General features: G+C 43.4%; 1 protein-coding gene across 1 annotated transcript in view; it reads left to right on the top strand.

Annotated features, from left to right (window-relative positions):
- The window catches only part of LOC109884983 (ankyrin repeat and sterile alpha motif domain-containing protein 1B), a 332,614-nt gene that overhangs the window by 153,395 nt on the left and 163,867 nt on the right, over window positions 1-15,352 (top strand). The window contains 1 exon segment of the mRNA XM_031798152.1: window positions 2,797-2,953. Coding sequence (XP_031654012.1) covers window positions 2,797-2,953 — 157 coding nt within the window.

Raw genomic sequence — 15,352 nt, 5'->3', positions numbered from 1 at the left:
CTCTGGTTCTCTCGGTTCACCGCTGCGTTGCTCTCGTCTGTTTTATTCTCTCCATAGTAAGTTTGGAGTTCCTCCACTGCCTCTCTCCCTGAGATGGCTGGGTGGACGGGAGAGGAGGAGGGAGAGGCTGGGGTGCTGGTGTGTTCTTTCCACAGGCAGAGAGTGGGATATTGGTTTGTAGATGTATGGGAAAAAGTATCTGAGAGAGAGAGAGACGGAGAGAGAGAGAGACGGAGAGAGAGAGAACGAGACGGAGAGCGAGCGTGAAATAAGAACAGACAGAGTGGGAGAAAAGTGATGAAAGGGATATTGTGACAGGGAGGGAACATGATGTACATGAGGAAGTCAGAGAGGATAGAGAATGAGAAAAGAGAGAGATGGTTTGATGTGGAGGATAAAGACAGGCATTCCTGTCTTCTCCCTCTGGACCACTGCTCCCAGAGATGGGTTACACAAAGAACCCAAGTTGTCTAATAAGCCCCAGAAGGGGAACCCATGATAGCTCCAGAGAAATGCTGCGTCCCAATTGGCACCCCGTTTCCTTTATAGTGCACTACTTTTGACCAGGGCACATGCATTAGGGCTCCAGTCAAAAGTAGAGCACAATATAGGTAATAGGATGCCATTTGGGACACAGTCTCTCTTCGGTTCTTCATCTATCAGGAAATCCCAGTATAAAGGGTGTTGGCTGTAACTGATAAGGGTCACAATTCGCAGGGCCACAGTTTTTGTCTCAAGTTTTTTATGGAGTGTAATTACCTCTGATGACTGTAAACATATTGACGTGAAATGTTAACCCATACCATAATATTACTGTCTGAAACCACGTGTGACTTCACTGGCTGGTACTTTACATGGGCTAGAGTAACGTGACTCAAATTCAATAGACCTGCTGGTCTTTTGTGTATGTGTGCTTCACATGGTTGTGTGTGTCTGTGCATCACGTGTGTGTGGTTGTATGTGTGTGGTTGTATGTGTGTGTGTGTGGTTGTGTGTCTGTGCATCACGTGTGTGTGGTTGTATGTGTGTGGTTGTGTGTCTGTGCAACACGTGGGTGTGTGAGAAAAGGAGCACACAGACTGAAGTTTTATATTAGATACTGTAATAGGACACATTGAGTAGTGAACGTGTGTGTGTGTGTGTGTGTGTGTGTGTGTATACACGAGACAGATTATCTAGGGAGTGATCATTCAATCAAAGACGATGATTCATCTTCTCTGCATGCGCTCAGTGCGTGATTGATGACCCAGTGGTGTCTGGGTAATGTAGTAGAAACAGCTAACAGGAAGATGAATGGCTGTCGAAGTGAGACAATAAGGCAGAGAGGAGGAGGGAGTTGATAGGGTTCAGGGGAAATGAACACACCAGGGGTGAGTCATAGACAACGCCACGCCCCCATCGCCATGACGATCACACGGCAACCAAATATGGTGTGGTGACCCGGGTGATGTCGCAGTAATGATGATGGAGTGGTGCATTATGGGAAACAGGCATCTATTGTCCATGCGTCTCTGGTGAGAAATGTCTGTCTTTCCTGCGCCCTCCATTGCTCACTTTTGTGTTTTCCTTTGGCATGGGTGCACATATGCCATTTAGACAGGGACATTTAGTTCCAAGGGATTTTCTGTCAACCCGCTGGGTCTCAACCTTTTCATACTGTCACAGGAATAGAACAACATGAAACTGGTTGCACACAGGACATCAGCCATTTTGGCTCAGTTGCAATGGAGTCATGGAGGGACTATCTTATGGTTTCTTCTATTTTGACTTGAAGGGAGCAACACACAATTTTTCTCAGAAACCACACTTGAGGCCGTCATGCTGTCTGGTTTTGCCCTATGTCATGTGACGGGCCAGAGGCCTCAGCGAGGGTGACGGTTATCTCCTCTCAGTAGCAGAGGGGGACCCTGGGATATCTGGTCTCCAGTCTTTCTACTATATCAACATCTGGTTACATAGGGTTATAAAGAAAGAGAGAAGAATAAAACATACTGTCACAGTTTTGCCTATTAGCTTATTTTTTTGTTGCTAAATGTCACGCCCTGTCCATAGAGAGCCCTTGGTTCTCTATGGTGTAGTAGGTCAGGGCGTGACTAGGGGGTGTTCTAGTATGTCTATTTCTATGTTGGTGCTAATATGGTTCCCAATTAGAGGCAGCTATTTATCGTTGCCTCTGATTGGGGATCATATTTAGGTAGCCATTTCCCCACCTGTGTTTTGTGGGATATTGTTAGTGTTTAGTTGCCTGTGTGGCGTCATGACGTCACGTTTCTGTATTGTTTTGTTTGTTTCACGGCGATAAAAAAATATGTGGAACTATACTCACGCTGCTCCTTGGTCCGCTCATTACGACGAACGTGACACTAAATCTGTGTATGTCTGTGTATTTTCTATTTATTTCCTCTCTGTCATTGCTTATTTTGTTGTTGCAAATCAGTGTATTTCTGTGTATTTCTGTGTATTTCCTCTATCTGGTCGTGCCTGTGCTTATTAAATCAACTGCAGTACAATCAACTCCCTAGATTCAGCAGGGGAGCAGGCCTGAACAGTGTTTGAATGGAACTGTGTCCTTGAGGTGGATGAGTTATGATGATGGGTTGTTTGTGTGATCTGATGGTACCAAGGGCAGTAAACAAACACTGCTGATCCAATGTTCAAGGTTGTACATTAAACATTGGCCGTGCTTGTCAATGTACATACAAAAAAATATTCTGTTGTTTCCACACGTGAAACTACCCACGACATTATCACCATGTTGCTCCCTCTCTCACTCTCTCCCTCCCTCCCTCCCCATAGCCGGACTCGAAGCGCTCGGCGGAGATCGTACCATCGCCCTCCCTTGACGTGTTCTTACCGGAGGATGAGGACAATCCGTATGAGTCCGTCACCACCGCCGTGACCCGTAAGCCCTGCTCGCTGGACATCGGCCTCTTCAACGCCTGCCCCCTCAACGGTAAGGACACACCCAGACCACCTGTTCAACAACCTCTGTATACTACATTCACCTCCGTTACCGTTGTCAGTACCCACACTACTGTAGATTTTGAATATATACTACCGGTCTAAAGACCACCTACTTATTCAAGGGTTCTTCTTTATTTTTACTATTTTCTGCATTGTAGAATAATAGTGAAGACATCAAAACTATGAAATAACACATGGAATCATATAGTCAACGAAAAAGTGTTAAACAAATCAAAATATATTTTAGATTTTAGATTCTTCAAATAGCCACCCTTTGCCTTGATGACAGATGTGTACTCTTGGCATTTTCTCAACCAGCTTCATGAGGTAGTCACCTGGAATGCATTTCAATTTACAGGTGTGCCTTGGTAATTTGTGGAATTTCTTTACGTCTTAATGCGTTTGAGCCAATCAGTTGTGTCGCGACAAGGTAGGGGGGGTATACAGAAGTTAGCCCTGTTTGATAAAAGACCAAGTCCATATTATTACAAGAACAGCTCAAATAAGCAAAGGGAAATGACAGTCCATCATTACTTTAAGACATGAATTTCAGTCAATACGGAAAATGTCAAGAACTTTGAAAGTTTCTTCAAATGCAGTCGCAAAAACCATCAAGCGCTATGATGAAACTGGCTCTCATGAGGACCGTTCAGGAAAGGAAGACCCAGAGTTACCTCTGCTGTAGAGAATAAGTTCAATAGAGTTTACAGCCTCAGAAATTGCAGCCCAAATAAATGCTTCATAGAGTTCCATTTGTGGAATTTCATATGTATGACATCTTCACTATTATTCTACAATGTAGAAATAGTAAAAATAAAGAAGAACCCTGGAATGAGTAGGTGTGCTAACGTTTGACCAGTACTGTATATAATGAAGTAATTACAGGAACAACGATGGTCATCTCCGTAACTACAGTCACCTCCGTTACCATCGGACGCAGTTACCCCCGTCACTGCTGTCTGCACAATCACAGCTGTTGGATGTGAATAAAAGAGATCTGGACTCAGTGATGTTTCATACTGTAGGATATCTGGAGATCAAGATTAACCCAACCTGTCACGCAGTCACCACTCAGCAGCAGGTCCACGTTGTCATTGATACCATATCCGCTCTGTCAGTGTGTGACCCGATGTTTGACGAGGTCATAGAGCTCCGTTCAGTTCTCAGCCGTCGCAGCACAGTGCCCAGGGTTCTCATTTTACTCTCTACCAATACCATGGTGGGCTACACCATGGGTTGTCCTGGCAACTGTGCCTCTACCACACTCCCAGTAAAAAGGTGGTGAGTCAGCGGTGGGTTGTCATGTTAACTGTGCCTCTACCACACTCCCAGTAAAAAGGTGGTGAGTCAGCGGTGGGTTGTCATGGTAACTGTGGTTGGATTAGTCATGGTGAGAGTTAGGCTGTTTGTTTTTTGGGCTGGATGTTGCTGTGTGATTGACTTCTAATGGGTGAAGGAAACCTACATGCCGTTGTATACATCTCTGGTGTGTGTGGAGCTTCTTCATGTCAGTCTACAAGGTTCAGTCGCTCCGAGTCACTCCTTCATACACACACTGACTTCAGAGGTGAGATTTCTCTGGGGGTCAGCTCAGGATAAGTGCTAACTAAACTAATCAGAGGAGGGCTGGGGGGAATCAGGGATTCCTGCATTTAGCCCAATCACTCAGATCTGTAATGAGACATGACTGTGAGCCACTCACACACTCTCTTTTCTGGAGAGAGAAAAGAAACAAGAGACAGAGAGAGAGAGTGTGAGAGACATGGAGAGAAAGCTAGAGATGGAGAGAAGGAGCGACCGAAAGAGTGCGAGAGAGAGACCAGTCTTGGGGCTGAACATTTCCCCGGTATTTTACATCCCAAGAATAAATCACTTTTCTCTGGATAACTCTGTTTTTCCTGACAAAATTGCAAGCGTATAAAGCACATCAATATGTCTGGAATTGATTAGAGCTTTGATCAGCATGAAAATTCAAGCCTGATACTACCTGAGCCTGATAAGCCATGCATTAAAGCCATTTTATGAGCCCTACATTAAAGACATTTTATGAGCCCTACATTAAAGCCATTTTATGAGCCCTACATTAAAGACATTTTATGAGCCCTACATTAAAGACATTTTATGAGCCCTACATTAAAGACATTTTATGAGCCCTACATTAAAGACATTTTATGAGCCCAAGCACCAAAAAACCCAAATGATTGTGCCGTTATCCAAGACATAGCCTATGATATACAGTATAGGCTACCGCACATTACGCACGACAGAAGAACAAAGTCCATAGATGTAGCTAGCTACAGTGCATTCGGAAAGTACTCAAACCCCTTGACTTTTTCCACATTTTGTTACGTTACAGCCTTATTCTAAAATGTATTACATTGAAAACAGGTTTTTAGAAATGTTTGCAAATGTATGAAACATACAAAACAGATACCTTCTTTAATAACTATTCAGACCCTTGAGACTTGAAATTGAGCTCAGGTGCATCCTGTTTCCATTGATCATCCTTGAGATATTTCTACAACTTGGAGTCCACCTGTAGTAAATTCAATTGATTGGACATGATTTGGAAACGCGCACATCTGTCTATATAAGGTCCCACAGTTGACAGTTCATGTCAGAGCAAAAAAAAAACAAGCCATGAGGTCAAAGGAATTGTCCGTAGAGCTCAGAGAAAGGATTGTGTCGAGGCACAGGTCTGGGGAAGGGTACCAAAAGATTTCTGCAGCATTGAAGGTCCCCAAGAACACAGTGGCCTCCGTCATTTTTAAATGGAAGAAGTTTTGAACCACCAATAATCTTCCTAGAGCTGGCCACTCGGCCAAACTGACCAATTGGGGGAGAAGGGCCTTAGTCAGGGAGATCACCAAGAACCCGATGGTCACTCTGACAGAGCTCCAGAGATCCTCTGTGGAGATGGTTGTCCTTCTGGAAGGTTCTCCCATCTCTGCAGCACTCCACCAATCAGGCCTTTTTGGTAGAGTGGCTGGACCGAAGCCACTCCTCAGTAATAGGCACATGCCAGCCCACTTGGAGTTTACCAAAAGGCACCTAAAGGACTCTCAGACCATGAGAAATTCTCTGGTCTGATGAAATCAAACTCTATTCCACATGTTGTTGTGTTACAGCCTGAATTCAAAATGGATTAAAAATATATTTTTCCACACCCATCTACAATACCCCATAATGACAAAGTGAATGTCTGATTTACATAAGTATTCACACCCCTGAGTCAATACTTTGTAGAAGCACCTTTGGCAGCGATTTAATTTAACCTTTATTTAACTAGGCAAGTCAGTTAAGAACAAATTCTTATTTTCAATGACGGCCTAGGAACAGTGGGTTAACTGCCTGTTCAGGGGCAGAACGACAGATTTGTACCTTGTCCGCTCGTGAGCCCGATTACAGTCTTTCTGGGTAAGCCTGTAAGAGCTTTCCACACCTGAATTGCGCAATATTGACCTATTATTCTTTTCAAAATTCTTCAAGCTCTGTCAAATTTGTTGTTGATCATTGCTAGGCAACCATTTTTAGATATTGCCGTAGATTTTCTAGTAGATTCTTGAACAGGATTATCTATTTTGGATGCAATTTGAATGGAATTGATGGAGAGAGAGAGACTGAGAGAGTGCTCACATGCACTCTGATTTAAAGCAATGATATTCGAGTGATAGGCTGTTTAAAACAAAACAATTGTCTTTACAAATAAAATAATAAGGTGACCCCGAAAGCCAGATGGAGATGTGTAAATTAGACACACATTCAGTCTTTATATTACTGTAGCATAGACTGTTGCAGGAAATGTAGGCCTATCTGTCACAAGATAAAAAGTTACCATGATGAGATGAAACAGGCATTGTAAACTGCGCTCCGTACTGAGATGCGCTGTCTGTCCCCACCCTGAGCGTTGATGATTGATCATGCAGATAGCAGAGCGAAGGCTGTAGAGAAGCTAGATTTACACATTGCATATCATTTAATAGTTCCATTTCATGTCATGCTGTTCATAGAAATAATTTATTATAATATACCGGTTTCTCGCATTTCTTTATCCTGGGAAAAGGGAGTGGAGTTTGGGAAGGAAATCTCAGTAAATCTCAGTAATCTGGTTCCCACTATTCAACCCTAGCCCAGTCACATGCTGTCCTATACTGTATAGTTAGCTGGCAGCGCAACAGGCAGCAGCAGTTTTAAAGGAAAGATACCTGTCCTATACTGTATAGTTAGCTGGCAGCGCAACAGGCAGCAGCAGTTTTAAAGGAAAGATACCTGTCCTATACTGTATAGTTAGCTGGCAGCGCAACAGGCAGCAGCAGTTTTAAAGGAAAGATACCTGTCCTATACTGTATAGTTAGCTGGCAGCGCAACAGGCAGCAGCAGTTTTAAAGGAAAGATACCTGTCCTATACTGTATAGTTAGCTGGCAGCGCAACAGGCAGCAGCAGTTTTAAAGGAAAGATACCTGTCCTATGCTGTAGTTAGCTGGCAGAAGCAGCAGCATCTCTAAGGAGGCTCTAAACCTCTGTGGTCTTAATGAACAGAGAATACTTTTTACATCTCAAATCTACCTCCTTACTGTCTGCTACTGCAGACCTACCTCGCTGGGGCATAGGGACTTAGGGACGACTAAGGGATGACATAGGGACTACTAACTTGTCCTCAGAGATGATGACTAAGTCAGTAGCATCCACAAAAAATAACCATGCTGTCTCACAGTATGCATTATGTCTTAGCCTTGCAGTTTCCCCTGTCAGTGTGTCTACTTAAATGTACTCTTCAATCTCTCTCTTTCTCTCTCGCTCTCATTCTTTCTCTCCCTCTCTCTCCTTCACAGTGTAAGATCACCTCAAACGGCTCGTTCACAGCCACTGTGTCTCTGTGTGTGCTGCAGAAGCACATAGGCTACACTGCATAATGAAACCTCTTCAGCACAACAGGAAACGTCAATGGGGGGAAGACACAGCACAGTAGCAATCTGTTTCCATGCAGTTATATTTAGCAAACAGCGAGAATAGTAAGGGACTCTTATATACTGTATAATCTAACAGCGTATAAAGGAGCCCACAGACAGGGATATTATGGGTCTTTTGAAAGCTGGGTGTCTTAATATAGTGACGATGAGGCTTAGAGGCCTGCAATCACGTACAGGGCAGGAGACCGACGGCTAGCTATCACCGCTAAGTGGTTAGCGGTAATGGCTATCGACTCCAAGGGTAAACACATGGGCTACTGCAGCCACACACACACACTCACCAAATATACGCAGACAGGCATGCACACACACACACCAGAAAATACTTCTTGACACACACAAACTTTCACTTTCAATTGACCCTCCCACAGCATCTACTCCTCCCTTCCTCCGATCCAATGCTTCCGCTCCTCTCTGCTCCCCCTCCTTTATCCTCCTTCCCTTCTTTCCCTGAGGCTAAAGCCAAGACGTCGTTCTGTTCCAGTCCATTTCCCCCCGTGATGAAGCTCTGGAGGTGACATTTGGGTAATTGTGCTCAGACTAACCAACGACAACACGAAATAAGAAGCACAACTAACTCCAGGCTCTGCCATTAGAACAGTCACGCCCCATTGAGTATGGGCAAGGGGGGCAAGGAGAGGTGGGGTGTGGGAGGAATTGTGAGGCATACACACACGTTACACACACACACACACACACACTTTCACTCCTCCCTCCCGCGCGCTGAGATTTTCCCCGCCACTTGTTGGCAGCCATTTTGTTTGAATCATTAAAGAGGAGTGGTGAACTGCTCATTAATATTCACATGTAATTGACCAACCACCTGTATTCATGCATACAGAGTCAACACCATATCTCTCTAGAGTCAGAGGCTGGGGTTGTGGAATACTACCAAGATGGATATTATTATCAGTATGGCAAGGCTGAACACAGTCAAATTATCATGAGACCAAACGGTAGGAGACAGATGGTACAATATGCTTTTCATATCAAGAGGGCAGACTAGGTTTGAACACAGCCTATACAATATTACTGTGCTAATTACTATGCTTCTACTGAGCAAGAAATATCAACTCAACCTTGAAGTACCTAAGGTATACTTGGATCGGAGTTGAAGGATTTATGACAGTCAGCTGGTTGAAAAAGTTGTTGTTAATTAGTGCAAGGCTGGAACAAAACTGTACACACCCTGTGGGTCTCCAGCAATTGTTCAATTTTTTTTTTTAAACATCAAAATTGTTGGGATAAAGCCTCTGCAAACTTTTAGCTCAAGGCTTATTCCTTCAGCGGCAGATCCTGGCTTGAAACATTGTTTTTGTTTACTAGGTGACTCACAAGAAAACTTCCAAATCTGTCTGAGAACCACTAATCTGTGATATGAAAAAGGCCAAGATAATAGCACATCTCTGAAATGGTTTTAGATTGCTCTGGTGCGGTATCACTAGGGCAAGATAGCACATCTCTGAAATGGTTTTAGATTGCTCTGGTGCGGTATCACTAGGTCAAGATAGCACATCTCTGAAATGGTTTTAGATTGCTCTGGTGCGGTATCACTAGGGCAAGATAGCACATCTCTGAAATGGTTTTAGATTGCTCTGGTGCGGTATCACTAGGTCAAGATAGCACATCTCTGAAATGGTTTTAGATTGCTCTGGTGCGGTATCACTAGGGCAAGATAGCACATCTCTGAAATGGTTTTAGATTGCTCTGGTGCGGTATCACTAGGGCAAGATAGCACATCTCTGAAATGGTTTTAGATTGCTCTGGTACGGTATCACTAGGGCAAGATAGCACATCTCTAAAATGGTTTTAGATTGCTCTGGTGCGGTATCACTAGGGCAAGATAGCACATCTCTGAAATGGTTTTAGATTGCTCTGATAGTGCTATCGAGCTGAAAGTTGTGAAAGTTCTGGGCCTATTGATCCACAGACAGCTGAACATCAAATGACTAGAAACACCCCCTCCAAATTATGGGCTGTTAGAATTGCACATGATTTCATGTTCGTAAACACTCTTTCAGATCTGAGAACTTTCATATGTTAAAGTTCAAGTGTGGACACCGATAAAGACAGAGAAAAGTGTGTGTGTTTTGTCAGGTACCCAGTTGTGGTGCAAGCTTTTGTTTTGCGGTGTCGTGTCAAGCTGTGTTAGGATAGTTCCAGAGAGAGGGGATTTTGCTCTCTGGAAGCCCAGTTTGGATGCTCTTTCCCTGAGTGTGAAGTGTGTGTGTGTGTGTGTGTGTGTGTGTGTGTGTGTGTGTGTGTGTGTGTACTATAGCTGTTTCTAAGTAGCATGTTGTTTTGTTGCACATTCGACACTAAAGCACAATCCTGTATGAGATGTAGCGTTGAGAGAGCTTAACTGTAATTGGTGCATTCTGGGACACAGTAGTGGGAGCTTAACTGTAATTGGTGCATTCTGCGACACAGTAGTGGGAGCTTAACTGTAATTGGTGCATTCTGCGACACAGTAGTGGGAGCTTAACTGTAATTGGTGCATTCTGCGACATGATAGTGGGAGCTTAACTGTAATTGGTGCATTCTGCGACATGATAGTGGGAGCTTAACTGTAATTGGTGCATTCTGCGACACAGTAGTGGGAGCTTAACTGTAATTGGTTAATGGGGTATGGCATTGTGAGCATGTGAGCTGTACAGCTACACACACAAACACGCGCATAAACCCAAACATACTGTACATACACACACACCCTATATAGCCCCAGGATAATATCCCATCAGTACATACTGTACAGCAGGGAGCATCAACTAGATTCAGCCGCGGGCATATTTTTGGGATGGTCGGGGGCCAGAACATAATTATAAATCATTTGTAGACTGCAAGAAGCCCAAACAGATGTAATATTTGACTAAAACATAATCATTTCTAAACGTGATTATATTTGTATACAGTCACATATCTACCTATAGTGCGTGAGAATACTTTGAAATATATTTCCCAAATTGTCACTATGAGCTGATTTGCTGGTCTTTTTACAGACTTATGTTTAACAAGTTTTATTTTGCTCAAAAATCTTAGGGGGGGGGGGGGGCAAATAAAATCACACGCGGCACACACTGACAGAGCGGATATGGTATCAATGACAACGTGGACCTGCTGCTGAGTGGTGACTGCGTGACAGGTTGGGTTAATCTTGATCTCCAGATATCCTACAGTATGAAACATCACTGAGTCCAGATCTCTTTTATTCACATCCAACAGCTGTGATTGTGCAGACAGCAGTGACGGGGGTAACTGCGTCCGATGGTAACGGAGGTGACTGTAGTTACGGAGATGACCATCGTTGTTCCTGTAATTACTTCATTATATACAGTACTGGTCAAACGTTAGCACACCTACTCATTCCAGGGTTCTTCTTTATTTTTACTATTTCTACATTGTAGAATAATAGTGAAGATGTCATACATATGAAATTCCACAAATGGAACTCTATGAAGCATTTATTTGGGCTGCAATTTCTGAGGCTGTTAACTCTAATGAACTTATTCTCTACAGCAGAGGTAACTCTGGGTCTTCCTTTCCTGAACGGTCCTCATGAGAGCCAGTTTCATCATAGCGCTTGATGGTTTTTGCGACTGCATTTGAAGAAACGTTCAAAGTTCTTGAAGTTGATTTAATAAGCACAGGCACGACCAGATAGAGGAAATACACAGAAATACACAGAAATACACTGATTTGCAACAACAAAATAAGCAATGACAGAGAGGAAATACATAGAAAATACACAGACATACACAGATTTAGTGTCACGTTCGTCGTAATGAGCGGACCAAGGAGCAGCGTGAGTATAGTTCCACAAATTCGGCCCGCTGGCCGCCAGTTGGGGTACCCTGCTGTACTGCATGCCTGCATTAACTAGCTGTACAGCTGGTCTGGCCTATGAACACAGACTGGTCTCTCTGTGCTGCTAACACACAGACTGTCTTTACAACACACACACCCTCTCACCAATCATCAGTGCTGACAGGCTTATTTACTCTACAGGAAAATACCATATCGTTCTATATTTATACCTCTGATCGCCCCTCTCTCTCTCTCGATCTCTTTCTTTCTTTCTTTCTATTTCTCTATCTATCTCTGTCTTGCTGTCTCTCTGTCTCCCCCTTTCTCTCTCTCTACCTACCTTCTCTCTCTCATACAAACACTTTCTTCCTCCCTCTCCTCTCTCTGCTGTATCTCTCTATCTTATATAGCCCGCTCTTTCTCTACCTCAAGCTACATCTCCCATCAACTACCTCCCTCCCTCCCTCAGACTGTCTTTGTGACACACACACACACACACACCCTCACGTCAATCATCAGTGCTGACAGGCTTATTTACTCTACAAGAAAATAGAAAATACCCTATCTGTTTATATTTATCCCTCCGATCCCCCCCCCCCCCCCCCTCTCTCTGTCGCTCTGTCTCTCTACCTATCTTCTCATACAAACACTTTCTTCCTCCCAGATAGGTTTGGATGGTATACTGTATGTACCAGGTGTATTCAACACTTACCATACGAGGTCCAGAACCTGCTGGTTTTCTGTTCTATCTGATGAATTAATTGCACCTACCTGGTGTCCCTGTTCTCCATCAGTCCCTGATTAGTAAAAACACAGTGGAACTGGCTTCGATGTCCAGATGTGAGTTTTTCAATACTATTGAAACAATTTCTTATATATTTTTTTATACATTTCAATATGAACTCAGGAAAAAAAAGAAACACCCCTTTTTCAGGACCCTGTCTTTCAAAAATAATTTGTGAGGAGGAGTTGCACTGCAGTACTGTCACGCCCTGGTCGAAGTATTTTGTGTTTATCTTCATTTATTTGGTCAGGCCAGGGTGTGGCATGGGTTTTTGTATGTGGTGTGTATGTATTGGGATTGTAGCTTAGTGGGGTGTTCTAGTTAAGTCTATGTCTGTCTGAAGTGGTTCTCAATCAGAGGCAGGTGTTTATCGTTGTCTCTGATTGGGAACCATATTTAGGCAGCCATATTCTTTGAGTGTGTCGTTGGGTGTTTGTCCTTAGTGTCCTTGTTCCTGTCTCTTTGTTAGTTTACACAAGTATAGGCTGTTTCGGTTTTTGGTTTGTTCATTACGTTCTTTGTTTTGTAGTGTTTGTATTGATTCGTGTTTACGTTTGTTTATTAAACATGGATCGCAATCTACACGCTGCATTTTGGTCCGACTCTCCTTCACCACAAGAGAACCGTTACAAGTACTTAATGCAGCTGGTGGCCACACCAGATACTGACTGTTACTTTTTATTTTGACCCCACCCTTTGTTCAGGGACACATTATTCAATTTCTGTTAGTCACATGTCTGTGGAACTTGTTCAGTTCATGTCTCAGTTTTTGAATCTTGTTATGTGCGTACAAATATTTACACATGTTAAGTTTGCTGACAATAAACGCAGTTGACAGTGAGAGGACGGTTCTTTATTTGCTGAGTTTATATTTTAGTAATAAGCATTTCACTACACCCGCAATAACATCTGATAAATATATGTATGCGACCAATAAAATTTGATTTGATGTTATATATTTGTTACTTTTTAAGTAAATGCCTGCAGTCAACTTGTGCAATACGTTAGGACATGGCTCTCCAACCCTGTTGATGGAGAGCTGCTCTCCTGTAGGTTTTTGCTCCAACCCCTGTTGTAACTGACCTGATTCAGGTTATCAACCAGCTCATTATTATATGCTCTAGATTAGAGTTGGAGTTCAAACCTACAGGACGGTATCTCTCCGGGAACATGGTTGGAGTTAAAACCTACAGGACTATAGCTCTACAGGAACAGGGTTGGAGTTAAAACCTACAGGACTGTAGCTCTACAGGAACAGGGTTGGAGTTGAAACCTACAGGACTGTAGCTCTACAGGAACAGGGTTGGAGTTCAAACCTACAGGACGGTATCTCTCCGGGAACATGGTTGGAGTTAAAACCTACAGGACTATAGCTCTACAGGAACAGGGTTGGAGTTAAAACCTTCAGGACGGTAGCTCTACAGGAACAGGGTTGGAGTTAAAACCTACAGGACTATAGCTCTACAGGAACAGGGTTGGAGTTAAAACCTACAGGACTGTAGCTCTACAGGAACAGGGTTGGAGTTGAAACCTACAGGACTGTAGCTCTACAGGAACAGGGTTGGAGTTCAAACCTACAGGACGGTATCTCTCCGGGAACATGGTTGGAGTTAAAACCTACAGGACTATAGCTCTACAGGAACAGGGTTGGAGTTAAAACCTACAGGACTGTAGCTCTACAGGAACAGGGTTGGAGTTGAAACCTACAGGACTGTAGCTCTACAGGAACAGGGTTGGAGTTAAAACCTACAGGACTGTAGCTCTACAGGAACAGGGTTGGAGTTAAAACCTACAGGACGATAGCTCTACAGGAACAGGGTTGGAGTTAAAACCTACAGGACGATAGCTCTACAGGAACAGGGTTGGAGTTAAAACCTTCAGGACGGTAGCTCTACAGGAACAGGGTTGGAGTTAAAACCTACGGGACTGTAGCTCTACAGGAACAGGGTTGGAGTTAAAACCTACAGGACTGTAGCTCTCCAGGAACAGGGTTGGAGTTAAAACCTACAGGACGGTAGCTCTACAGGACCAGTCAAAAGTTTGGACACACCTACTCATTCAAGGGTTCTTCTTTATTTTGACTATTTTCTACATTGTAGAATAATAGTGAAGACATCAAAACTATGAAATAACACATATGGAATCATGTAGTAATCAATAAAGTGTTTAACAAATCAACATATATTTTAGATTCTTCAAAGTAGGCACCCTTTGCCTTCATGACAGCTTTGCACACATGATTCCATGATTTGATGTCTTCACTATTATTCTAAAATGTAGAACATTGTAAGAATAAAGAAAACCCTGGAATGAGCAGGTGTGTCCAAACTTTTCACAGGTACTGTATAAATCAAATCAAATCAAATCAAATTTATTTATATAGCCCTTCGTACATCAGCTGATATCTCAAAGTGCTGTACAGAAACCCAGCCTAAAACCCCAAACAGCAAGCAATGCAGGTGTAGAAGCACGGTGGCTAGGAAAAACTCCCTAGAAAGGCCAATACCTAGGAAGAAACCTAGAGAGGAACCAGGCTATGTGGGGTGGCCAGTCCTCTTCTGGCTGTGCCGGGTGGAGATTATAACAGAACATGGCCAAGATGTTCAAATGTTCATAAATGACCAGCATGGTCGAATAATAATAAGGCAGAACAGTTGAAACTAGAGCAGCAGCACAGTCAGGTGGAAGTTGAAACTGGAGCAGCAGCATGGCCAGGTGGACTGGGGACAGCAAGGAGTCATCATGTCAGGTAGTCCTGGGGCATGGTCCTAGGGCTCAGGTCCTCCGAGAGAGAGAAAGAAAGAGAGAAGGAGAGAATTAGAGAACGCA

This window comes from Oncorhynchus kisutch, linkage group LG19, assembly GCF_002021735.2.
Source record: "Oncorhynchus kisutch isolate 150728-3 linkage group LG19, Okis_V2, whole genome shotgun sequence".
Taxonomy (NCBI): Eukaryota; Metazoa; Chordata; class Actinopteri; order Salmoniformes; family Salmonidae; genus Oncorhynchus; species Oncorhynchus kisutch.
The sequence above is the reverse complement of the archived record's forward strand: the minus strand, read 5'-3'. Positions and strand labels throughout refer to the sequence as shown.